Source organism: Ornithodoros turicata, chromosome 3 (assembly GCF_037126465.1).
Source record: "Ornithodoros turicata isolate Travis chromosome 3, ASM3712646v1, whole genome shotgun sequence".
NCBI lineage: Eukaryota > Metazoa > Arthropoda > Arachnida > Ixodida > Argasidae > Ornithodoros > Ornithodoros turicata.
This window is the reverse complement of record NC_088203.1, coordinates 108,563,036-108,590,424: the sequence shown is the minus strand read 5'-3', so window position 1 is coordinate 108,590,424 and position 27,389 is coordinate 108,563,036. Positions and strand designations below refer to the sequence as shown.

The 27,389-nt window shown below is 45.6% G+C and overlaps 1 protein-coding gene across 5 annotated transcripts in view; it reads right to left on the bottom strand.

Annotated features, from left to right (window-relative positions):
• LOC135389179 (sodium channel protein para-like) overlaps window positions 1-27,389 on the bottom strand; it is a 292,829-nt gene that overhangs the window by 22,281 nt on the left and 243,159 nt on the right. For all 5 annotated transcript variants that reach the window (XM_064619242.1, XM_064619243.1, XM_064619246.1 and 2 more), the window contains one exon: window positions 4,700-4,963. In XM_064619242.1, coding sequence (XP_064475312.1) covers window positions 4,700-4,963 — 264 coding nt within the window. The remainder of the gene's footprint in view (window positions 1-4,699; window positions 4,964-27,389) is intronic.

The window sequence follows — 27,389 nt, the reverse complement described above, 5'->3', positions numbered from 1 at the left end:
TGCATTATAGCAGCCTTATTTCAGAGGAGGAAGTACCTAACAGAGCCCGAGCGCTGCGCAGCGGCCACAATTAGACTAGAGGAATCGAGACCACGCTTTCTCAACGGCGGCACGGCAGAGTTCATTCTCCTTACTTCTCCTCCGTGCATAACACCAAAGACCGTAACAACCCACAGTACGATTTGAGCTCCCTTCTCCGCCACATGCACGTTCTAAATTTGGGTGAACCGTGGAGCTTAGCTTAGAGTTCACAAAAGATAAGAGGGTTCAATATTGGCGATCTCCATTTCCGCGATACCACGCAGTTTTTCAACTTCTTCTCGTCGAACCTGGTGGAAACGATGCTCGCCAGTGGTGGCGAGGGTGCGTTTCATTGTACCTGTAAGATATTAGGGGACCGTTTCCGCTGCCTCCTCAAGAAGGGCATTTATCCATACACCTTCATCGACAGTCTAGAATTTAGAATTTCTCCGCATTACCGCCAAAGGAAGCTTTCAAAAGTGACCTGAACGACCAAGAGATCACGGATGAGGACTATCAGTACGCCCTCGACATTTTCGAATTGTTCGAATGTAAGGACCTCGGCGGTTACACGCGTCTCTACGTCACGCTTGGCGCCTGTCTGCTCTGCGACGTCGTGCTTTATTTAAGGAAGATTGCGCTAGAGGTGGATAGGACGGATATCCTACGTACCATGTCCCTTGCCAGTTACGCGTGGAGCAGTGCTCTGAAGCTCACCAAAGTCGAACTCGAGCTCATTAGCGATCACGAGATGTACGAAACGATCGAGAAGGGAATCAGCGGAGGCAATTGTAACAGCCTCCACAGATACTGTTTGGCTAATCACGAGGGGTGCGAAGATTACGACCCCCAGCAAGAAAATACTTCTATCCAGTACCTCTACATGAACAGTTTGTAGACGTGCGTAATGACTTTCAATCTCCCGACAGGTGGTTGTGAGTGGGCCAATCGTTCAAGGTGGAGCGAGATCGATTTTCTCAACATTCCTCAGGATTCAGAAGGGGATTATGTCTACGTGGTAGACTTGTCGTATCCCAAAGAACTACACGCGCTCACCAGGCATTTTCCCCTGGCACCCGAACAGAGGTGCGTGAACGAGAACGAACTCTCCCCCTACCAGCGACACTTGAAACATGTGTTGGCGCTGAACGCCCCTCCCACAAAGAAACTCTTGCTCACATGTTATGACAAAGAACGCTACGTCGTTCGTTATGCATTGCTCGCTCTGTACATGAGGTTGGGCATAAAAATAAAATGTGTTCACAGCATCCTCTCGTTCCGCCAAGACAATTTTTTGCGAAACTTCGTGCAGAGAAACGTCGCAATGGGGAATGCTGCGACCACAAAATTCGAGCGACTTCTGTACAAAACCATGTTGAACAGTACGTTCGGTAAATAAATACAAAATGTGAGATGCATGAAAAAGTATGCTATAGCCTACGACAAAGAAAGCTAGCTCTGCCGACTGTCAGCATTTTCACATTCTGAGTAACAAGTGCATCTTGCACGAGATGAAACAGCGTTGCATCAAATGCACGCACCCCCTTTACGTGGGCCTCGCCATTTCAGAGATATCCAAAGTCCGAATGCATAGCTTCATCTACGAAGCGCTTTTTTCTTGCTTGACGTGTCCAGTCCAATTGATCTATAGCGATACGGACAGTGTAATTTTGTAGTGTCATAATTTTGACAGTGTAACAGCAGCTGATAAAAAGTAAGGATGAGATAGAACTGTCCTCCTATCCACCGGACCACCCGCTTTTCAACGACGAGATGGAGTACTTCAAGGACAAGATGGGAGGTTGTGTTATTCAGGAAGTCGTAGCTATCTGAGCTAAAATGTACAGCATCCCCTTGGCTGGGACACGCAAACAGATCGCGAGAGCGAAAGGAGTTAAGAAAGACTTGGTGAGGAAACATTTATTGCACAAAGTGTACCGAAATTCTCTGTTCAACGAAATGACAATCTCTCAGAAGGAGTGTACCACCCAGAGCATAAAGCAAACAATGTACACCATTTCGAGAATCAAGAAGAGCTTGGTCCCCTACGATGACAAGTGCTATCTCGTGGATGCCGTACGCTCCTTCCCTTACAGAAGCTGTGAATACAGTAAGCCTTGTTGCTGTTTTGACGCGTATCGCATTACGGTAGTACTCTCTCTTTCTTTGTGCAGCATCGGAAAACCCGGAAGAGAGCACGAGAACATCATCGGGGATCAAGTGACCGTGTAACGAAGAGCAAGGCCTTCGTGCACATGCATATAATCCAGAATACAAATAAAAAGTTCTAGTTGAGATATGCTCTCTCTCTCTCGCAGACAGGAGAAGACGGGTCATCGTGGCAGTGTGGTAGTGGAAAGGGTGTATAAAAAGACCATTCCCTCATCGTGCTTGTGCCGTGACTCGCACAATGACGACGCTGCGATGAAGATTCCCCGTATCTTTTCTGGCACACCTGACCTTCTCATAATGTTCTGTTCACAAGATCAGGCAAGTCAGGGAGCTTGCAGGCATCTATCGAGTAACTCAAGAGACGTCTTTGTATGTTTAGATTCAATAAAGATATGATGAGACAGAAAAACACAAGTCCTGTCAAAGTTATTCAGCCTGTTTAATGCGTTGCATTTCGATAGCCAAACGATATTTCAATAAATCAGCAACAAAGTTCATAATGTAGACTGCTTGCAAGTGTTGCTGTGTCCTCAACGCGTACTTAATATTAGCAATGGCACGGGCGAGAAAGTCCACGATGTCAGCAGAGATGTAGTTCGAGATGTAGTTGTAGAGATAATTCGGTGTTCGACGAACTCATAAATTCGCTCATCTGTACCAAGGATCCATCCAGAACCATTACAGATATGTTCTTGTAATGGGCATAGATCCGATGCACCATCTCCTGCAGTGGCTCCGGAGGGATCTCTCCTATATTGCCAAAGCCCACCATGTCTATGACATAGTGAAAAGCAGTGATGACGAGCTCGTTACGGGGACTCTCCTCGTTGACACATTCATTCTCCACTTCTTCCCAAGAAGCATGGATGCGGGGACAAGTTTGTAAAGCACGGTAACTGAACATTTCCACGTACTGGTCAGAATGATAACGTGAGCGCAGTGCGCGCTCCCTTTATAGAGCGCTTTCAAATAAACATGCACAGAGAAACGAGAGTGAAACCAAAACGGAGAAGCAACCCGTTGCAGCAAGGAGCGCGCACAGAGAAAGGAGAGGGCGAAACCGAAACTCGGCACTGCAGGGAGCGCCCACACGAGGGGGTGACCGCTGGCTGCCGGCCGCCTCAGCGCAGAGGGCACTACTAGCGGGCGCTACGCAGAGAGACACCGGCTTTCGTGGGGAGAGGACGTGCAGTCGGTCGCTCCGTTGTCGCGTCAGTTGAGGCCTGGCTGTCGACGGGAGCGGACGCTCTGTCGCCGTGGGGGAAAGGTGAGTGAGTTGCCGTAGCAGTTAGGCCTTTTCCCGCATGACTGGACTTGTTTAGCAGTGGCTTCCTCGCTGTTGAGTTTCATAGCGTTGCACATCTTAAGCCTTTTCTCCGTGCTGTCGCATGTTTAGCGGTGTTCATTTTGTACCCTGAGCCTAGCATTTTGTGGTTGTCATCTTATGTTAGCTGTTGAATTTCGTAGCGTTTTGTGGTGAGACTGCAGTTTCGCCTAAGTGCTCATGTTAAGCCTTTTCCCTGTGCTGTCGCATGTTGAACATTTGCCGTAGCAGTCAGGCTTTTTCCTCGATGTTTTGTACGTGCTCTCGCATCTTTGGACTTGTTTAGCAGTGTCTTTCATGTTGCAATTTTTACCCGCCGCTAGTATTTTGTTGTTCTCTCTTTCACACATATTATCACCATGAGGGGGATGGGGTGTGCCATCTGGTGTGATGCCTTGCAACTAGGTAACCACCTGTCACCGATGTCTGCAACTATCAGCCGTCAACAAGCAACATGGTGGTCGCTGGTCACACGGCCGTTCCGGAGCGATTTCTTGGCAACCACTCTATTTCTATGTATTTTTTCTCTTTTTTATGACCGCTGGTTGCCGGCAACACACAGGGTGGTCTGGATACGGGGGTTAAATGCTCTCGAATTAGTGTGGTGACTTACTGGATGATCCCAATTGCTGTGGGGGATCCTAATTGGTAATTAATTGCTAATTTAATGGTGTCCAAATCCCCTGTGTGTTGCCTGCAACCAGTGGTCAGTGCCTACTACTGACAATCACGCGAAAGGTATGGGGTTCATCAGTTTGTAATTAACATGAAGACAATTCGGAGGTTCCTCTTTCCTTCCTTCGAATCTGCAAAAAACGTCATGGGTTCGTCACTTTAAGCGCTGCCAACTGTAGAATGAGAGAATAATAATCATAATACAAAAGGCTGTGCCGCTACAGCTCAACGTCGGTGGTGACGATGATGGCTCGAAATATGGGATCGGTAAACGTCCGGGTCACCAGCTACTGAGACTGAGCGACCAGTGTCAGAGAGCAAATACTTTAATCATTATTGGAAGCCTGTAACACCGAACTGACTAGCTCTTGAGCTTGTTGTGGTGTGTGATGTCGCGAGCAGCGAAAGTGGGAAAGTGGCGTGTTGCGGCTGCTGCAAGTCTACTGAAATTATGAAATGATGCTCCTCACAACCAGAAAACGAAATCACGAAAAGTGAACAACTCACCACTTGAAAGAGGGCAAGGTATGCGTTTAGGACGTTATCGAAGTTGATCATAGGATTCACCCAGCTGAAGTTGTAAAACCTGCAAGCATCTCTGTTGGGGATGAATGAGCTATTGAGGCGAGTTCCATTGGAGTCTTCACAACGGAAGAATTTTCCAGCTAACATCTGCACTCCCATGATCGAGAAGATGAGCCAGAAGATGAGACACACAAGCAGCACGTTGAAGATGGCAGGAATGGCTTGCACTAGGGCGTTCACAACCACCTACAACACATCATATATCAACACCTATTGACAGACTAAACTGCAGTAAATTTAGGCAGCTGGAAACCATTTAACAACCTTTTCAATCGAATGCACTACTACCGTTACACTTGCAGCGGTTTTTATTTATATATTAGTACTTCTAGCGCAGTGGCGCCGTGGAAGGTGTGGGCAGTACATAATACAAACACAGAACAACTTCTTTGCATAGTTAATGTACACAATAAAAAGAGTCCTTTTTATCAAGCTTCATCTTACGATGGCTCGACGGCACAGTCGACTGCGTCTCACCAGTACGGAACATGTGTGTAATAAAAAAAATAATTGGTTCATCATCTAGGGTGGGGAATATGTTAAATGCTGATAGAAAAAAAAAGAAGGCCATTATTCAGGCTAGAGTTGGCAGACAGTGGCCAAACAAAAGGCCTTCGTGTTGCCGGATTTCCACAAAAAAACTGGTTCCGATATGTTTCTTTTTTTGTCGCACGAAACAACAGAAAACAGTTGCCGATTAACTTCAGATAAAAGTGTAAAATTACTGGCGTTCCTGTGCAAGAGATCTGAGCGCGTCTCCGCAATTACGCTTCTCAAGCAACCGATTTTGCAGTCTTTCCAATTTGGGTACATCTGGTCACGATAAAACAAGGAATAAACTACAACATGACTGACAAACGCAGGAAAAAAAAAACAGATAAGACACCCACAGACAAGGCATTAAACGATATGTCTGTGTGTGTCTTGTCTGCGTTTGCGTTATGATTCTGGCAAAAAAAAAGAGAAAGGAAAAAGAACGTTACTTTAACTTGGCAAATTTCACAGTTGACTGCAAAAAGTGTAAGTTATCTTCGAATTTGTTAGGTTTGATAAAGTTACTCATAGTAACTATGTTCTAAAAGACTCCTATATACTGTTCGATGGAGGGAGAAAATATATAAAACGATTACATACTCTACGTATTGTGATTCTTCAAAACTAAGGAAGGACACGGCCATGTTCTTCATGACCTATTCATTCTGGGCATCACGTGGCGTGCAATTCGCTGGAATGCTGATTATCTTAAAGGAAGATCTGAGTTGATGAGGACAGAAGAAGGCGACACAAGTTCCCCTAACATAGTGGGTGGAGTGCTTCAGAGAGGCGTCCTTAGCCCCCTATTTAATGTCGTCTTGGCTACGCTGCTTGCTCTTTTACCCAGGGGCGCGTACGTCAGTGTTTATGCGGACGACATTTGCATATGGTCCTTAGGAATGCAGTGGCCAGTGCTACAGCGCCGCATTCGGAGTGCCCTGGACTGTGTTGGAACTTTCCTACTTATGAGAGGCATGGATGTGTCACCAGGAAAAAAAAGAAGAAAGAAACATACTGTGATGCTGTCTGTTCCGCGGCGGCAGAAGCAATTTGAACTTCATATTGGGGGTACTAAGTACGCCGAATATCATATCATAGCTTCCTTGGGGGTTACCTTGGATCGGAGTTTGTCGTGGGCTGCGAAAGTGCGTTGTCTGTAGTGGCAATAGCAGAGAGAAGGCTCACCATACTGCCACATTTATGTGGCTCTCAATAGAGTTCTTCCACGGAAGCAATGCGAGAGAGCTTTATGATTTATTCAAGATTTATGGGAGTACTCAGTGGGCAGATTAAACCTCTTAACTGACGTAAAAACAGCAACATCCGGATCGTCATGTGCGTTAGTGATTCCCGAGATAGACGCCGGAAGATTGCCACGTCTGTCACACATCACCTCGGCTTCAATAGCTGAGCTCCACGGGATACACATGGGTTTAAGCTTCGTCGTTTCTCAACCTACGAGCTCTCAATGGCCTGCGTACAGTGACTCAAGATGTGCCTAGAGGTTTTGGCATCTATGTTCATAACAATGTCCATGGTATTAGTGGTGCAATGCTCTGCACCTACCTGGTATATGTTGCTGCAGCCAGACGGACATGGTATCAGGTTTCAATTGATTCCTGGTAACTGCGGCATTACCGGAATCGAGGCTGAGGGTGCTGCTGTACCAACACAGTCATGTCTAACTAAGGTATATTTACTTCACAAAAGGCGGCGCAAACAGGACGATTAACTATAACTTAGCCAACCAAGTGCAGCGCTTCTTGGCTGACAAGATCTGGACGGTCTTCGCTGCTGTTCGGGGTAGAACCTTCCGGGTGCCTCCGTCCTTCTGTTGGCAGAACTGTGTCCCTTCTACGAGCCCAGTCACAAAATTATGTCCTATGGATGACCGTCGATCGGATATACTTTACCGGAGATACCAGGGTATCCGGATGACAAGGAGATTTTCCCGGCGGATATCACAGGGACATCCAAGTGGCCGGGGTCCGAAATTCGTACCAACATACACTTTATGGACGTAACCAGGAGCTCTCCGGGATGCTGCATGTAACTACAATGAATGTTGTTTTTCTTTTTTAGAAGTGAGCATACGTTCTGAGTAGAAATCAACATTTTTCTCTCCGGCTATTTTTTCAACTTCTGCCACCGTCACCACATTTTATTTATTTTCACAATACTGTTGGCCCACGTCATTTTCTGTTGCTGATCTTTGTTGTTGTTTTTTTCTCTCGTATTTCCCATGATGGACAATGAGCGCGGGGTTCCAAAAAGTACAGAAGTACAGATATAAAAGTTCCTAGGTAAACCTAAAAAACCTTAGAAAAGCAGGGGCATATCCTTCCAAAGAGAAAGCAGATACTATATACCAGTGATGGCCACTAACTACTTCTACAGTAGTTTAACTATAACTACTAACTACTTTGTGATTGAGTAGTTTAACTAGTAGTTCAACTACTTTTCAGGGGAGTAGTTAAAACTACTTTTTTAACTACTGCAATGTAGTTTAACTACATCTATAACTACTTAACGTTCTCCACCAACACCAATCCCTTGTAGTGCTCTTGGACACCTAAATATGAATCACAAGCAATAATAAACTTTAGCTCAAGCCATTGCTACGATCGTCAAATACAAAGCTTGCGGCGGGATTCTTTCTGTGCCTACGCGATAAACTAAGTTGCAGAATCATTTCACAGCAAATGAGGCTTCACTAGACAAGCATTAAAAGTGAAGATTTAGTACATATGCACCACACAATTGCTCTGCACCTCCGTTCTCATTAAACAAGTAGCTCAAGGTAAAAGTCGGAAGCACAATCGTGCCATAAAGCTTGCAGCACAAGCGGAAGTAGTTGGCGCCTTCAGTAACCTAACTACCATAGTTAACTACTTAAAATAGTAGTTTAACTAGTAGTTGCCACTACATTTCTGCAAGTAGTTGATAACTACTTTTTAACTACAATCAGGTAGTTTAACTAGTAGTTTAACTACATGTAGTTAACTACTGGCCATCACTGCTATATACACTGCTTGTGTTGCTTCCGCAAATTCGAAAGCCCTGCTCCCTTCTCAATCAAAATGAAGGGTGAGGTGTCTAAGTTTAATTCGATTGCGCACACTAACAACACTGAAGTGAGATATTACCGGGTGTATTAACTACCATCAACATAACGTCTGTGTTTCTTACTGATTTTGGTTTGAGACATATGTAGGTCCATCCAAAGCACTGCTGCACAATCGCGCGTTCCTGTCTCTTCCGTAATAAATGCTTCATGTAGCATCCCGACAGAGTCCTGATTCGGACAATCCACCACAAGACCGGACCTCCTACGAATATACGGCCAGGGATGTCCGCCTATGATGCGCCCAGGCGTGTCCTACGGACCTCCATTTCCGACATGGACATTGGGATCTATTTCGGACGTCCGCAGGAGACAGTGTCCTCCTGTCCTGTGACAATCCTGCCTGGGAAGGGTCGTTCAACGTTGACTGAAAGTTTTATTTCTGAAAATACAATGGAAAGTTTGGGCAGCTCCAAACTTGTCAGCTTTTCAAAGTGTTCACCATGCGCATCTAGACATAGCTGCCATCGCTGTGGCAACTCTTTGATAGTTTTGGAGTAGAAAGAAGAGGGCTGCTGTGGTAGCCACAGCAGGAAATCTTTCTGGAGGGCTTAGTCTGTGCGGAACGTTTTTCGTCCAAGATACTCTCGAAGGGGCCCAAACAACCCCTTACCCCAAGAAGTTCACACGGATGACACCCCGCATGTCACAGAAGACAGTTTCAATGGACTTCCCAGCAGATGGCTGCATCTTGCTTTTCTTTGGCGGCGGGAAAGCCTTAGGTCGCCATTTCATGCTGGTCCTTTTTGTCTCTGGGATGAAGTGATGCATCCTGGTTTCATCACATGTGACGATTGATTGTAAAAATTCGTCCCCCTCGGATTGAAACCGGTTCAGCAGGTCCTCAGAGGTTGTCATGCACGCTCCCTTCTGGTCACAAGTCAGGTGACGGAGAAGCCATATTTCACAGACTTTGCGGAACAGTAAGTGCTCGTGAATGATTGTCTCCACACCGCTGACACTAACACTACGGTGGGCTGCAGTGTCCCGAACTGTTACTCGCCAGTTCTCAAGGACGGCTTGCTCAATGCGTGCGGTGTTCACTAACGTTACTGCAGTCGGACAACGTGTCCATGTGGTTCATTCGTCGTCATATCCCATCCTTAGCCAAACTGTCTGCATTATTTGCACACTCTTCCTCTTGACATGACTTCTTATTTACAAAATCTCAGATGGTTTGACGTTCTCCTTCACAAAGAACTTGATTATGCATCCCTGTCCCACAGCTTCAGACGCACTGCTCGCCGCCATGATAGCTGCCGCTAGTGCACGTGCTGCACATTCCGCTGACCCGGAAGGATTGCACTTCGCCATCCGAAAGTTTTATTGAATTACATTTAATCACTGATTTTTTTCTGGGTCAACCTTGAACGACCCTTGTACGTAGGCTACGACTGAATATAACTAACAGCGGTCGATTGCTCTACAAATGGCAAACTGCAGCGAGAGTGAAATCGTAGAGGACACATATCACAAAACAAGCAATCCTAGAAGCATGTTTGGCTCGTCTGGACGCACGGCCCTTTGACATCGTGAAAATTATGTGTCCTCAGCCAACGCGTTAACAAGCGGCCGCTTTGAAATGTTGCCTTGAGAAACGCAGTAGATATTTTGTGACTCTTGGACACACTAGAAGCGTTTCCCATCGGCTGAGCTGTAACTTATTCTGCTAGTTGCTACTTCCTTGTTTGTGTTCTTTCCCCTTTTCTACTTTGTGTTGAACTAAACTGTCGAGCTTCCTGAACTGCAAAAAAACTACACGACGGATCCGACCTAAACGCGCTCCACTAGGTGGTAGCGCGGTAAAAATAATACACAGGCTTCTTTTAGTATTTGCAGACTTTTATCAAAAGCTATGAGAGCATAGAGCAATAGATACCGTTTTTGCAGTTGGGTTACACAGTAAGGCGGGCATCCTCTCGAAGACACCATGTAGTTACTAGATGACTAATTGCCCAAAGTTCATTCATTGACTATTTAATTAGGGGCCTTTAGTCAAAAGTGTGATAGCAGAATGGCTGACAATCCTCGTTGCACGCATTTCTATTTCTAAAAATCCTGAAACGAGCCATCCGAAACAAAATATTCATCGCCGAATATTGCTATGCAAATGAGCCGAAAGCAATACCGTGCGCCTCGGGAGCGCAAGGCCTTCGTCGTCGTCTTATCTGCGCCGCAAACCGCTTGTTCCGTCCAGCGGACCAGCGCATAAATAATGGTGCCGTGATGTTACACGTAGGGTCTCTCGGCCAACTGGCGCATACTTCGATCATCTCTATCGCTCCAAAGCACGTGACCCTCTGACGTGGAACGAGCGCAGTCCTCCCTGCCCTGCTGATGGTTTCGGCTCATTTGCTTAGCAAAATTCGGCGACGGATATTTCAACACACGTGCTCGTTTCATTGTTTCTAAAAAATAATGATGATGATTATTCAGGTTTTTATGGCGCACGGACAACTAAGGTCATAGTGCGCCAAAGCTATGGTGAAAAGACAATGGGGATGGTTGGTGACTATGTAGAAGCAGCAAGATTAAACTAAAAAATATGAATACTTTCTAATGAGGATCGTCTCCCCGATTTCACTTTTGCGTGAACGTCTCTAATTAAAGAGTATTTATTTAATACATTTTGCATAATTAGTCAGAGTAGTTACATGCTCTCTTCGAGAGAAAGTCCGACTGGTGGTGGTGTACCCGTTTCCGAAATATGGTATCGTGGTACTATGGTACGGTACTGGTACTCGTTACTTAACAAAACTTTGCGAAATACCCATATCGATACTTCAAGGTAACAGAGTATTGCTACCGTTACTAAAAAACGTAACGTAATACCTTACGCGACATTTTTACTGAAAATACGAAGTAGTTGCATGAAATCTGCAACATGGAAATCTCGCTTGTGACCAGTGAAGAAAAGGTGGGGCACTACAAAAGTATCGGTATGGGTAAAGAACAACAACAACAATTTTATTAGATGAATACGGAGTTTCGGCGCCAGGGGGATACTCTACCCCATTGCTGGTGGTGATGCGGAGAATGAAATAATGAGCCCCTTCACAATAAGGATCGAAGTCTTATGGTATCCAGGAAGGTGAAGACAGCTTTGAGGGCAGAGCGTTGGTGTGCTGGATGCGGCCAGAGACCAAGCAATTTTGTGAGAGACGGGGGTGAGAGTCTAGCTCGTTAAGGGATTCGGAGAGTACGGTTCGGGAAGGTTAGTAGTGTGGGCAATGGAGAACAATATGCTCTAGATCTTCTACAGCACCGCAGTGACTGCATTGGGGAGAGTCAACTTGCCTCAAGCGGTAACGCCACTGCGCTGTAAAAGCCACGTCGAGGCGCATTCGATGAACTAATGCGGAATCTTGACGAGAGGTATGTCGAGGCATGCGGAAAGCGAGCGCTGGATCAACTCTGCTCAGCAGAAGGCATAACGATAAATTTGTAACAAGAATACTTTTCGATAGCGGTTTTAAAAAGTATCGCAATCCGCACTTGGACACCGAAAAAAGTACCGATTACGGTAACGGCGTCACGTACAACGCTGCGTATAACCCACCTGCAAAAACCGTATCTATACTGCTCTCATAGCTTTATATATATATATATATATATATATATATATATATAATATATATATAATATAATATATATATATAATATATATATATATATATATATATATATAGGAAAACTGTGAATAATAAAAAACCTGTGTATTGTCTGTATCAAGATATAGATACAAACCCCTGCATGCATGCGTCCTGTGAGTCAGACTGCGCTCTTTTGCACTGACGAGGTATGTCCCAATGGTGCAACCTTGTATGAATGTACATTCAGCAGAGTCATGAGGCTTCTGTTTGAATACCTGGTTCACACAAATTCCTCAATTTCATTTAGCATTTTTCTACAGGAAAGAACAAATAGAAGACTACAGTGAAGAAGGCAGAGCTAAGTGTAAAATGTATAGCCGTGTGTGCGCAACCGCGACAACGACCGTTTCATTCACAGTGATAATAGTCACAATGGCTGCATATTTCATAGAGGCAGCATGAATCACGGTGCTTAATTGAACCGTATTCTGGATTACTGTGGGACAGTCGTTTTGTTCACGCTGGGAAAATAACACAGGAAGAAACTGAGAAAATGGCAATGGATTTTACAGCAATTTTTTTACAGTGCACGTTGAATAGAATATCAAATGTGAATTATTGGGTGCTTTGATCACCTACTCTCGGGCTATAAAAAATTTCATGTAAAGTTCACATCCATCAAAGCCAACCTTAAACGTGGTGCTTCAGTAGCATAATTGGGAAACCTGATAGTCTCTGATACAACCCACAGCCTTACAGCGTTGGTTGCTGCAGATTTTCCTGGCGAGTTGCCACACAGGAGCATACTGAATAGTAATAGCACAGCAATTTTAAAACATGGCGATATCCTGAACTTATCTACAAGATCTTCCGTGGCAACACTGCGTGTCGGACAAGTGAAGAGGCTCCCAAGGTATACTTATGACGAAGTGAGCATTTCTAATCAAACGGCACACAATTTATTAAATGCTTTCTACTTCATGTTTTTACAGAACAGGATGACTAAAAACGTTTTGCCAAGGTGCACCGGCACGCTTTCCACTGAGTGCTCGTTTTGTATCACACATATTGCATACCAGCATACTATAAGACGCGTCTACTTGCATCGCCGGGCCATTGTAAGGAGTCAGCAGCGTACACGATATATGAACAGCCATAGCCGAGTAAAACGGAGTCAGTTGTAGTAAATATATCGGAGCGCACAGAGACGGGGGTTAACACGTTAACACGTTGTGGTGACGTTTACGTGTAGCAAGTATGGATGCACAAAGTGTACCTACCAATCTACTAAACAAATGTGTATGGTGTTATTGTATGTTTCCATTCACCCCCAAATTCAACAAAGCTAAAACTATGATATTTGAAATGTAGGGAATCGGCATCATATTATTAATGTTGAGACATTTGATGTATTCAAATAAATCACGCGAAAAAAAAAAGAATACATCGTTTTATATTGACGGATGTCAATTGTAAAAATGAGCAATCAGTTCTCAATTTTGCGTGCACGATCATGCATCAACATGTCAGTGTAAGATAAGACTGTTAGAGCTGCTTGTCATGTCTTGGGTTACGATCTAGCTCAACACAAGGTTTTAGAATGTGCGTAGTATTCGCAAGCATGTCAACAAAGATCAACAAAACTGCTACACAGTGGTTCAATACACCATTCACAATCTATGTATACACTGTCACATGCCGAGCAAACAGAGGTCTTTCGAGGGTGATCACGTTTTAGAAATGAGGAGGCACGGTTGGTACGAAATTTTTAAACAGTGACAAACAAGATTTGCTTATGTTCGCAGAGTCTAAATGTCGAAGTTGTTGTTATTTCCAATAACCTTGAAGTTCACCTTTAACATATTAAGACAATAGGAATAAGTTTTTTGTCGACACATAATACTAGATCTCGAAAGTCACCTGTTTGGTAACATCCAGAAGAGGTTTCACCGGTATTTTCACATGATCTTATGTTGCATGCCGCATTGCACATGCGACTTTGGTCAAGGAGTTTCTCGCGCGTATCATGCGAGGTCAGCACTTGTAATTCTTGAACATTGTAATGTCCCACAAATAATGTAAAAGTTGCTAAACATCCCAAGATTTCTGCTGTGAAACTGAATATGCATAAAAATTAGACACCAGAGATAATGCAAAATAATGATCATTTGTTTTGTAACGATCAACATGAAACATTCAAATGAACATGCAAGATTCTTACCGTACATCAGAAGAAAGTCATGCTACGGGAACAACGGATGAGAGGACAAAAAGGGGAAAAACACTCACCTTCGATTGGATGTTGTAAGAGGAGTAAAAAACACATGCACATGCCGCTTGTTTACACAAACGTCGTGCGACCTGGTCATGCAGGAATATCACTGGGGACAAATATTTCCCACCGAAAACTATTTTGCTTTTGAACGACATCAGAAACAGTTTGCTTCTCTTAGAGATGACAAGAAAATTCATGCGCAAATGGAGGCACTCTACAGCCTATGATAGACATGACGTTGGGTATACAGGTACAGGTACCACGTAGTATGCCTGCTGATGTAGGAATATCAGTGGGGACAGGGATATCCCACCGAAAACTATTTTGCTTTTGAACGACATCAGAAACGGTTTGCTTCTTTAAGAGATGACAAGGAAAATTCATGCTCAAATGGAGACACTCTATGGCCTATAATACAAAATTTACACATGAGGTTGGGCATACGCGTACCAGATACAATGCCTGCTCATGCAGGAATATCAGTGTGGACACTGATATCCCACCGAAAACTATTTTGCTTTTGAACGATATCAATAACGGTTTGCTTCTTTGAGAGATGACAAGAAAACTCATGCTCAAATGGAGACACTGTATCGCCTATGATAGACGTGACTTTTGGTATACGGGTACAGGTACCAGGTACTTGCCTGCTCATGCAGGAATATCAGTCAGGACAAGGATATCCCACCGAAAACTATTTTGCTTTTGAACGGCATCAGAAACGGTTTGCTTCTCTAAGGGATGACAAGGAAATCCATGCTCAAATGGAGACACTGTATGGCCTACGATAGACGTGACGGGTATACAGGTACCAGGTACTATGTCTGCTCATGCAGGAATATCAGTGGGGTCAAGTATCTCCCACCGAAAACTATTTTGCTTTTGAACGACATCAATAATGATTTGCTTCTCTAAGGGATGACAAGGAAATCCATGCTCAAATGGAGACACTGTATGGCCTACGATAGACGTGACGGGTATACAGGTACCAGGTACTATGTCTGCTCATGCAGGAATATCAGTGGGGTCAAGTATCTCCCACCGAAAACTATTTTGCTTTTGAACGACATCAATAATGATTTGCTTCTCTAAGGGATGACAAGGAAATCCATGCTCAAATGGAGACACTGTATGGCCTACGATAGACGTGACGGGTATACAGGTACAGGTACCAGGTACTATGTCTGCTCATGCAGGAATATCAGTGGGGACAAGTATCTCCCACCGAAAACTCTTTTGCTTTTGAACGACATCAATAACGATTTGCTTCTCTGAGAGGTGACAACAAAATAAAATTTATGCAGAAATGGAGGCACTGTATGGCCTATGATAGACGTGACGTTGAGTATACAGGTACAGGCAATTAGTATTATGCCTGCTCATGTACGAATATCAGTAGGGACAAGGACATCCAAAAGTAAAACTATTTTACTTTTGAACGACATCAGAAACGGTTTGCTTCTCTAAGAGATGACAAGAACGTTTATGCTCAAATGGAGACACTGTATGGCCATGAAAGAACTGATGTAATCCAGTAGATGTGGGTTCCGAGTCCTACAGCTGGCTGACCTTTTCAGTGACTTTCATCTTTCACACTGTATGGCCTATGATAGACGTGACGTTCGGTATACAGGTACAGGTACTTGGTACTATGCCTGCTCATGTAGGAATATCAGTGTGGACAAGGATACCCCACTGAAAACTATTTTGCTTCTGAACGACATCAATAACGATTTGTGTCTCAGAGATGACAAGAAAATTCATGCTCAAATGGAGACACTGTATGGCCTATGATAGACATGAGGTTGGGTATACGGTTACAGGTACCAGGTACAATGCCTGCGCATGCAGGAATATCAGTGGGGACAAGGATATCCCACCGAAAGCTATTTTGCTGCTGAAGGACATCAATAACGATTTGCTTCTCTGAGAGATCACAAGAAAATTCCTCCTCAGATGGAGGCACTGTATGGCCTATGATAGACAACGTTGGGTATACAGGTACATGTACTTGGTACTGTAGGTAGGTAAGTGAGGCTCATGAAACAGCTCTGTCAAGACGTGAACCTTTTACTGACAACAATTTTCAAAATACAGCGTTCCACCACAACTCGGTACACGCCCACTGCACCTGGCGCGCCACATGATATCTCGCATGATCGCGATAAGCCGCGCATCGATGCTGACGATGACGGCGCGATGCTGACGCGCTGACGATGACTGGCATCTGTACGTCGCTACATGGGCTCACCCTCGCAGAAACAACGGTCACCGTGTGCTGGGGTGATGAGGTGGATGTGGGCGGGGCCCAGTGAATGCTCCGTTGAGGCGCGGCAGGCTGAGGACGATCCAGGGTTTGAGCAGCGATCGGGAGGTTGTGGATGGCTGGTCGTGATATCCCATCGGGGGTGGTGTCGAAGTAGGCTGGCTTAAGTCTGTCGATGGACACCGTGTCAAACCCGCGGGGAAGATCCAAGCGGAAAAACTTATCCGCGCGGTCTAGGACTTTGTACGGCCCGTCGTAGGGTGGTTGCAACGATGACCGTACGGCGCCGTGGCGGATGAAGACGTGGGAGGCTTGGAGGAGGTCGGGGCTGATAAAGACTGTTGTTCTAGAGGTTGTGCGGGGCGGTGTGGTCTTGAGGTCGTTAAACACCAAGTGGAGACGGTCGATGTAGGATGCGAGGTCCGGCACAGGCGGTGAAGAGTACGCGAAGAAGGCTCCAGGCAGGCGGAGTGAACAGCCGTACACAAGTTCTGCCGCACTGCACATGTCGTCCTTGATAGCTGCACGGAGGCCAAGCAGGACGAGAGGAAGGCGCTCGATCCAGGATGCACTGTCGTCTGTAGCCCGTAGAGCAAGTTTAAGCTGTCGATGCAGACGCTCTACGATCCCGTTAGCGGCCGGGTGGTAGGCGGTGGTCCGAATGTGGCGAGTACCCAGTAGACTGCACATGTGACGGAAAAGGGCGGACTCGAACTGACGTCCTCTGTCAGTGGTTACGGTGGTAGGGACGCCGAAACGGGATACCCATGTGGCGAGAAAGGCGTGCGCCACAGTTTCAGCGGTAATGTCCAGTATCGGTACAACTTCTGGCCAACGGGTGTAGCGGTCAATGCAAGAAAGGAGATAACGGTATCCTTTGGTTGGTGGCAGCGAGTACCGGTCAGGGTCCGTGACAAGATTGAGGGCACGGTAATCCCCACAGGGTCGCCAGTCTCCTGGAGTAGACTTAGGTACCATGTGTAGAGCAGAAGACCACGGACCAGACGAAGCTCAAATTATTCCCTAGTTCAAGCATATATTCAAACTCTCTTCGCGATGACCAGGCGTTCGGGGGCTAGCCGTCTTGGGCGAGCGCTGGCTGGTGGACCATTCGTAACGATGTGATGCGTAACGCAATGGTGGGGCGGGCTAGTTGCATGTGACTGGCGGAGGATCGCTGGGAACTCTTTGATGATCTCAGCAAACGGGGTTTCCAGTGGAAGAAACACAGTGGGGCTGATTGCGGCTATGCGAGCTGGATCGCCTCGTACCTGCAAGGAGGTGGCACTGTCTATCAATCCCTGACGACGTAAGTCTACAAGGAGGCCGAAGTGGTGGAGAAAGTCGGCTCCAAGGATCGCATAGGGCACGTCAGCTATAGTGAACACCCACCGGAAGACTCTGCGAAGACCAATGTCCAGGGTGGCTGAGTGCTCACCGTATGTAAAAATCTTGGTTTGGTTGACTGCTTGTAAGGTGCGGTTGGATTTTCCGTGGCGCTTATCGATGGGAGTCGGTGGAATGACCCTGACGTCGGCGCCGATTCAACGAGGAAGCGACAACCTGACACGCGGTCGGTGATGCGGAAGGGTCTGCTGTTTGTACCCCCAGCCACTGCAGCCGTTAATGAGGGGGGGGGGTTCGTTTCCCGGCCAGGAGCAAGGAGCGTGGCAGTTACGTGCACCGTTATCGAACTTGCGATGGTACCAACAGTGCGTATCCTGAGGTGGCGACTGGGAACAATGCCTACCTCGTATAGGCGTGCGTTGTCGGCGAAAGCCACGTCGAGGGGACGGGAAGCGATGACGTGCCAAAGAGGCCACCTCGCCCACGACGGCTGAGACCACATCATGCAACTGGTGTAGTAATGCCATGACAGAGGAAATGTCCGTGTCAGTGGAAAGTGACGGAGTCTGACGAGAAGCGGGAGTGGCGACGGCTCCCAGGGTAGGAGTACCAGAGAAGTCCAAAATTCTGTCAGCCATTTTTGCAAAGTCGTCTAGGCTGGTTCTTTTCCGCGGCGGCAATAATCATTCGGACGTTGTGGGGTAACCGTTGAAGAAACAGTTCACGCAGAATGGAATCCTGTGTTTGTTGGTTACCGGCAAGGTCACGCATGCGACGAAGAAGCTGTGTGGGTCGACGATCGCCAAGCTCTTCACTGGTAAGCAGCTGCTGCAGCCGATGTTCCTGAGATGTGGATGTTCGACGAATAAGTTCGTCTTTCAAAACGTCATACGGCCGCTCCGTATCGATGATGAGGTCGCGCACTTCAGCGGCTGCTTCGGGAGGTAGGTTGGCAATAACATAGCCAAACTTCGTCGTCTGGGATGTAATACGTTGTGCCGAGAAAAGCACTTCAGCTTGTGCGAACCAGAGCTGAGCCCCCAAAATACTGTAAAATGGCAAGCGAAACGGTACCAGAGAAGCCTCGAGGGGCGGCGAAGTTTGCTGAGCGGCTTCCATGCGGTGTGTTCCAGGTTTGCCGTTCGGGTCACCACTTTGTAGGTAGGTAAGTGAGGCTCATGAAACAGCTCTGTCAAGACGTGAACCTTTTACTGACAACAATTTTCAAAATACAGCGTTCCACCACAACTCGGCACACGCCCACTGCACCTGGCGCGCCACATGATATCTCGGTCGCGATAAGTCGCGCATCGATGCTAACCATACCGGCGCGATGCTGACGCGCTGACGATGACTGGTATCTGTACGTCGCTACAGTACTAAACGTGCTCATGCAGGAATATCAGTGGGGACAAGGATATCCCACGGAAAACTATTTTGCTTTCGAACGACAGCAATAACGATTTGCTTCTTTAAGAGATGACAAGAAAATTCATGTTGAAATGGAGACTCAATCTGCCCTATGATAAACATGACGTCAGGTATACAGGTACTAGCCTGCTCATGTAGGAATATCAGTGACGACAAGGATATCCCATCGCAAACTATATTACTTTTGAACGGCATCAGAAACGGCTTGCTTCTCTAAGTGCTGACAAGAAAGTTCATGTTCAAATGGAGACACTGTATGGCCTATGATAGACGTGACGTTGGGTATACAGGTACAGGTACCAGGTACTATGTCTGCTCATGCAGGAACTTCAGTGGGGACAAGGATGTCCCACGGAAAACTATTTTGCTTTTGAACGACATCAATAACGATTTGTTTCTCTGAGAGATGACAAGAAAATTCATGATCAAATGGAGACACAGTCTGGCCTATGGTAGACGTGACGTTAGGTATACAGGTACGAAGCACTATGCTTGCTCATGTAGGAATATCAGTGGGGACAAGGATATGCCACCGAAAACTATTTTGCTTTTAAACGACATCAGAAACGGTTTGCTTCTTTAAGGGATGACAAGAAAATTCATGCTCAAATGAAGACACTGTACGGCCTATGATAGATGTGACGTTGGGTATACAGGTACAGGTACCATGTAGTACTATCGGGCTCGGAACCATTATATTTTCGGGTTCAGTTCAAGTTCCGGTTCAAGTTTATCGGTTAGGTTCGGGTTCAGGTTCAGCACAACCAAAATAACGGTTTGAACCGATATTAATCTGTTTGAACTGGTTTACGTGTGCTGTGCTAACCAGTGTAGCACATGTGAGAGGTAATATCAGGTTCCGGCAGTGGCCTGCTTCTCCTCTCTTCCTCTTACTCCCTCGCCTCCACACTTCATAGGTACAAAGAACAATGCAGTTCAATGCAGATCATCCTTTTACTGTACCGAAAAGTACTGGGAAATGGCGTACAGCCTACCATTGAACTCCAGTGCAAAAGGCTGTCTGCAATTTCTAACGAAAAAAAAAAAAAGCGGTCACATGATAGATATGAGTGTTCCACAGTATGCGCAGGCCGGCACGCTGCTCTTCGTTGAAAAGTGGGCGAGAGGCCACTCCTATGTTTCCTTACTGCATGCTCTGGACCACACGCCAACCTCTTTCCTGTGGTTTCTAGAGGTCTGCGCAGCTTGTGTATGCCACTGTGAACTATTAAAATTTACGTCGCCTTCACACTGCGACGCTGAATGAAAGGAAGCAGCCAGCCAACAATGCAAATTTTATCTGTCGTGTAGCATTTTTTTTATACCTCGAGTCCCAAAAATGTACAGGGATGTCGTGCACCTGTTTGGGGGTGACTGTGGAGGAGGTGCATGGACTCGCCCTTCTTGGTTGATCAATTTGTTCGTCCTATGAATTCTGGAAGCTTCCGAGTAATGCAGGGAGCTGGTCAGCAGTAGTCCAGTGGGAAGGTATACGCGTTTTTACCGTCGGGGAACCGGTTACCGCATCATATTTTTTCGGTTTAGTTCTGGTTCGTTCAAGGGGAGAAAAAACTGTTTATGGTTCGGTTCGCTGCAGCAAAAAATAACGGTTATTTGCGGTTTGCGGTTACGGTTCAGTTCTATTTTATCTAAGCTATTTTGCTTTAGAATGACATCAGAAATGGTTTGCTTCTCTAAGAGATGACAAGAAAGTTCATGCTCAAATGGAGACACTGTATGGCCCATGATAGACGTGAGGTATGGTATACAGGTACAGCTACCATGTACTATGCATGCTCATATAGGAATATCAGTTGGGGCAAGAATATCCCACCAAAAACTAGCTTGCTTTTGAGTGACATCAGAAACGGTTTGCTTCTTTAAGAGATGACAAGAAAATTCAAGCCCAAGTGGAGACACTGTATCGCCCATGATAGGCATGACGTTGGGTATACAGATACAGGTACCATGTACTATGCATGCTAATGTAGGAATATCAGTGGGGACAAGGATATCCCTCCCAAAACTATTTTGCTTTTGAACGACATCAGAAACAGTTTGCTTTTTTAAGAGACAAGAAAATCCATGCTCGAATGCAGACACTGTATCGCCTATGACAGACGTGACGTTGGGTATACAGGTACAGGTAACATGTACACTGCCTGCTCATGTACGAATATCAGTGGGGACAATGATATCCCACCAAAAAATATTCTACTTTTTAACGACATCAATAACGATTTGCTTCTCTGAGAGATGACAAGAAAATTCATGCGCGAATGGAGACGCTGTACGGCATATGATAGAGGTGACGTTGGGCATACAGGTAGCAACAGTGCCACAGAGCAGTACCTTAGCACGTTTTCTTGGATTCACAATAGTGAGGTGCACACGGGTACCTGTAGAGTTTCAATGGGAAAGCCTGATGTGCTTACAGTTTTCATCCATGTCGTTTATGTTGCTTATGAAGCTTCAATAATAACAAAAGTAAAATAGAAAAAATGAATAATGACTCCAAAATGTCAACAATGACATTTTGTGCGCACAATGTTGTTTCATCTGTTGCTAGAGGACGTTCCTTCCGAGAATAAAACCAGACATGAGGTGCTGCAGACTGCCGTTGCTATGAGAGACATATTGGTAGCACCAAAAATTCTCTAAGATCACCAATATTGCGTAGTGGGGTTGTTGGTATCCATAGCAAATAACTGAAGCAGCAAACAGACACGGACGACAGACTAACAGGACTTACAACTCAGTAAGCTGGTGAAGTGGGGTCCTTGGTAACGTACACTCATCTTGAAGCTGCAACGAGGACACGGACAGACAGATTAACAGGAGTACCTTTTCAGTAAACTGGTAAAGCGGGGTAGTTTGTAATGTACAAAAGCAGTACTCCTGTTCTTTTGTCTGTCCGTGTCCTCGTTGCTGCTTCAAGATGAGAATACTTACAACTACAACTACAGGGCTACAACAACACGGTTTACTTACAACTAACTGCTATCTTAACAAATCGAAACAACACACAGACACAAGTGGCTGACAGAACTGGTTGCACATAGGTTGTGACAAGCACAAGTTTCAATGTGTTACGACAGCAGCTGTAAGTACGTAAAGCAGTGGTTCTGTTAGTCTGTCGTCCATGTGTCTTCAGTGCCGCTTCAGTTATGTTCCTGTAAGATGATTTGTAGTGGAAATGTTATGCTAGTACTGCGTTGCATGTGTAGTCGTCTGATTCGATATTGATTTCTCATTTCAACCAGAACTATCGTCCACGCTGAAATGAACATCAAGCAGGCATGTTAACGAATTCACAAAATGACTTGTTCAGAAACTCACAATGAAATGAATTGTTTTGGCGACTCATTGAGTGTGGCTGGCTGACATTTTGACCTTTAAAATTGAATAACATGGATGTCTCCTTACTTCGCCACCGACTGTCATTAACTAAAATGAATTAACTTTTTTAATTACATTTTTTCACAGAAATGTAAGAGAGCAGCTAAAATTGGAGTCATTCATTCCTTAAACGAAGTGCAAAGTGAAATATGACCACCATGTATCAAGACACCATCATGTAGAACTTCGTTGTATGATCAGATCACACACACACACACAAGTGATCACCCTTCAGTTCATATTTTTCCTACTAATTAATTTTGAACACTTCTAGAAACTGAAAGGTGGCGACCCTCGATGTTCGTGGAAGACAAAGTGGAAGCCGGCCCTGGATTGGCGGACAGATATCACGTGATATCGCATGACATTTGCAAAGATGAAACACAGTAAATCACGGGGTTATAATGATAACGATCATGCCTGTGAGGGCGGTTGTTGATATCATAGCACCTGCTCTCAAACATGTATACAACTTTGCTATCATTAGTGGCACCTTTCCAAACTTGATGCAAGTGGCTAAAGCAGTCGTTTTACATAAAGATGGCGATGAAATCATTGGCGCGTTGTAGAGATCGGAATGTGTTCATGATAACGGTTTCGAAAACATAATGACCCAATCGGCTTGCTTCTTTCGAGCGGGTGACATCATATTGATAAGCTTGAATTTGATAGCTTCCTTTATCGTATCATTTTCGTAGAGTTTTTCCGATGTGTACTACAACTCGCTATTTTCAAAATCTACAGGCCGATAGCTATTACCGGTATTTTAGAAGGGCCTGGAAGCGCTTCTTCACGTCCGTCTCGAAGCTTTCTTTCCAAAACACTCTTTGGCTTCTGTGAACTACGCTCAACTGAACTCGCGCGTTACTGGCCAAAAAGGAGGAGGCTTGATTTTTCAAAGCCTTTGTTTTCATCAAACACGTTACTTTTGGAAAACCTCGAGCGTTACGGTACTCGTGTTGTACTGCTTTCTTTACTTGCTTCTTGCTTGTCGAAAGATCACCAATTCGTTTCACTAGGTAACCATTCCTCAACACTGCTTAAACTAACTTGTGGTGTACCTCAGGGTAGCATACTCGTGCCGCTCTCGTTTAATGTCTACAAATGATATTGTTAATACTACGAATTTGGGAGTTTTTTATATTTACGCATATGACACTACGATATACTTTTCAGTCGATAACTTGTAACTTTTGGTGGAACATGCCAATATTCCTGTTTCTTGAATTAAATAATGGATGGAAAAGAATCGTGTCGACATCAACACTGAAAAGTCAATACCAATACTATACAGATCGAAAAATAGACCCATGCACTATCTTTATGTCGCATCATGAAACAAACATATTGAACTTCGTTAAAATATTAGGCGTGCTACTCTAAGCCAATTTGTCTTGGGATGCTCACGTGTATTTCATCTGCGGCAAAATAGCAAAAATATGCGGCATCGTGATGAAGCATCGTTATATACTTCCGAAATCAGTCAAATTATTAATCTACGAGGGGCGTTCAAGTCAAACCGGGACTTTTGGCTTTTCGCAAAAGTAAAATGAACTTACTGGCGAGAAATTAGTTTTATTTTTCAACGTAATCTACAGCTGCACTAATGCACTCGTCCCAGCGTTTCACGAGGGCTTGGATGCCAGCAGTGTAGCAATCCTTACCGGGGCGTAGCAGCCATGATCGGACCGCATTCTTGACCTCGTCGTCGCAGCCAAAGTGGCGGCCCCCAAGGAACGCCTTCAGTGGCACGAAGGGATGGAAATTGCTGGGGGCTAGGTCTGGACTGTAAGTGAGATGTGGCAGCAGCTCCCAGCCAAGTTCCTGTAAGGTGCGTGTCGTGAGATGCGCTGTATGGGGGCGAGCATTGTCCTGTAGGAGGACTCCTTTGGTGATGAGGCCCGGCCGCTTTTGCTTCAGCGCCTTATGCACATCCCTGAGAACCTCAGATGACCTTACGCCTTCATTCACGAGAAACTTCATGAATGTTCGCTGTTCGCTGTGCGCGCTCACCTCGTCGTCTGCCATCTTGTCCAGCACGTGTCTTCTGTTTTGCACAAACTTTGGACCACCACGTGGTGAACGCAGAGGCCTGTCACGTGTGAAAATGACGAAAAAGAAGTAGCGCGAGCCATTTGTAGACTCAGGTGACAGAAAGTCCCGGTTTTACTTGAACACCCCTCGTACCAATCACCAATGCACTCGGTCTTCTGCACTGCGATACAGTGTGGAGTACTACCACCGTCAGGGGACTTAGATAGAATACTGAAACTACAAGAGGACCATCAGGATAATAGAAAACGTGCCATATTTTACGCATACTTCTCACTTTTGTAGTACACAACGAATACTAAGAAACACTAATTTGTCCGATTATATATTGACTAGACCATATCCGATGGTTTGTCGCCAACACAATAACACATAGCTCTCCTTGTGCAATTTACACAAAACTCCCTTACGACTCACAGGACAATCAGACCTCTGGCAAATACCTGCCCACAGAACTAACTACGGCAAACAGTCTCTAACCGATAGGCTGCCAAATATTTTTGAACACCGCTTTAGCGTCGAGTAGAGATATTTTTTCTATGTCCCCAAGAAAACTCCGTGACATTTCTGAGTTGACCGATCCCCCCCCCCCCCTCCTCTATCACGCAGTTATTGTAAGATTGTTCTGGTGTCGATTGTAAGATCGCCTTACAGGCCCGCTGCTTCTAGCTTGCATTTTACGGATTAATTGGTGGCTTTACGTCGTGAGAAAGCTATAATCACGGGAAACGCCACAGTGGTCGGATTGATTTTGCACACCTTGGGGTTCTTTGACGTGGGCCGAAATCTCAGCACACGACACACGATACCGGGATCTCTTCCGTCTGGCTCCTCGTCATGTTTATTATATTAACTCTATAACAACCTGAATAAACTTAAATTGAATATTTATCTTCCCACGCGGGTGATGGCGTGTCCAAGCAACTTGTACCCTGCCACCAAGTTGCTGGCGTCCTTCAGCAGGATTTGAACTCGCAACCTTAGGACCAGTATGCGGACACGCTACCAACTGATCCACCGGAGCCCGTTCTCGCATTTTAGACAAATGCACCTCGCGTTGCTCGCATGTCGTTGTCGCTACGCCTCGGCATCTTGCGCCGGAGAAGTTCCTCCTCCGACAACTGCTTGCGCTCGCTTGGCGTGGTTGCGACTCTGAAAGAACTCCTCCTCTCATGGCGGTTCTAATATAGGCGCGGTGAAACACGTTATTTCAAAACAGCAGCAATTGATAGTACAGGGTTCCGAAAAAGGTTTCGCTCATAATTGCGTTAGCATTCAAAATCGGTAACGCCTAGAAGAATCTGCATATGGGATCACGTGCGTGCAACTGCGGTTCTTCGAAAACGACACGACGAAAATTTGCAGTGCAGAGAGAAATTAAGGAAACCAAAATTTATTGAAAGTTTGTTTTCGAAGAAGAAAAGAGAGCCGACGAACCAGAGTGGAAAGAGCAAGCCATGGACATTGGCTGACCTCACTTACCCCCTATGATGAAGAAGAAGGGCTCAACCCCGTATGGAGTGCTCGGTCTAAACAAGCTCTTGTAGCATAATATGCATTACAATGAAATATGAATCGAAGATAATAGCAGACGCTGTATACACTAACAAAGTGTACACCCCAAAAGCGGATGTTCTACGCAGCTTTCGTTGTTATGGTATTATGCGCTGTTATGATGAACCCTTCACGTGTGACAAGGAAAAGTCGTACCGACATGTTAGCCAAGTATGTTTCTCGACGAGCAGGTGCAAATAGACATTTTCGTGTGTTGCCCATGATTGTCGCACCTTCTTTCAAAAGGATGCAGCAGTCCAGAAACAGCGACCGAGGGCAATCCGTCCTGCGGACGACCGGGTGTGTTTGTGCACACGAAGGATTCGCTCAGATGTTGTAAGCAGAGTCATGAAACAGTGGAGGCAAAGGATGCCTGCAAAATATGATGAAGTGGTCAGGAAAGGTCACAGCGGGTAATGTTCAGGAAGCCCGGTGGTAGCAGTCTGTCAGACGAAGATCCTTATCCTCTGCCGCAAAATATATATCTTCTCGGGGATCGATCACCTTCTCTTCCGGCTCGATGCACGTATCGACGCCGCTGACCCACGTACCCACTCACTCTTGACACCAACTCATGACAATCACGTATATTTTCGTCATTTCTCGATTAGATGGCTACACCGGCAGTTCGAATACTCTCTCTTGGCGTTGGAAACGCATCGGAAGACTTCCACATTTCGCGGTAAGTTGGTCTAGGCCTCCGAGAAGGCGAGGATGTTGCACTTGGCCAGTACCGGGTAAGTCGCTATGACAGTTATATGTGCACTGAGGCTCTGTACGTTAAGGGCCCCTATGACCACGTCGTCGCTCTCCCAGCTGCATCATATTTTCGTAAATCTCGAGAGGAAATCTCTTTATAGCGCATCTAGTCTTTGGGGGACCTGTCCGCGGCTCCATCCTTGTGGTGGAATTTGAAGTCTGCGTCGGCGTTGGTTAGGTATAGCCCCTCGATAGTTCTGGCTATGGAGAGGGCGACTTAGACGAGGCGCAAAGGGGCGCTTCTTGTCGTAGTCATAAACGACTTCCCCATAGGTGCC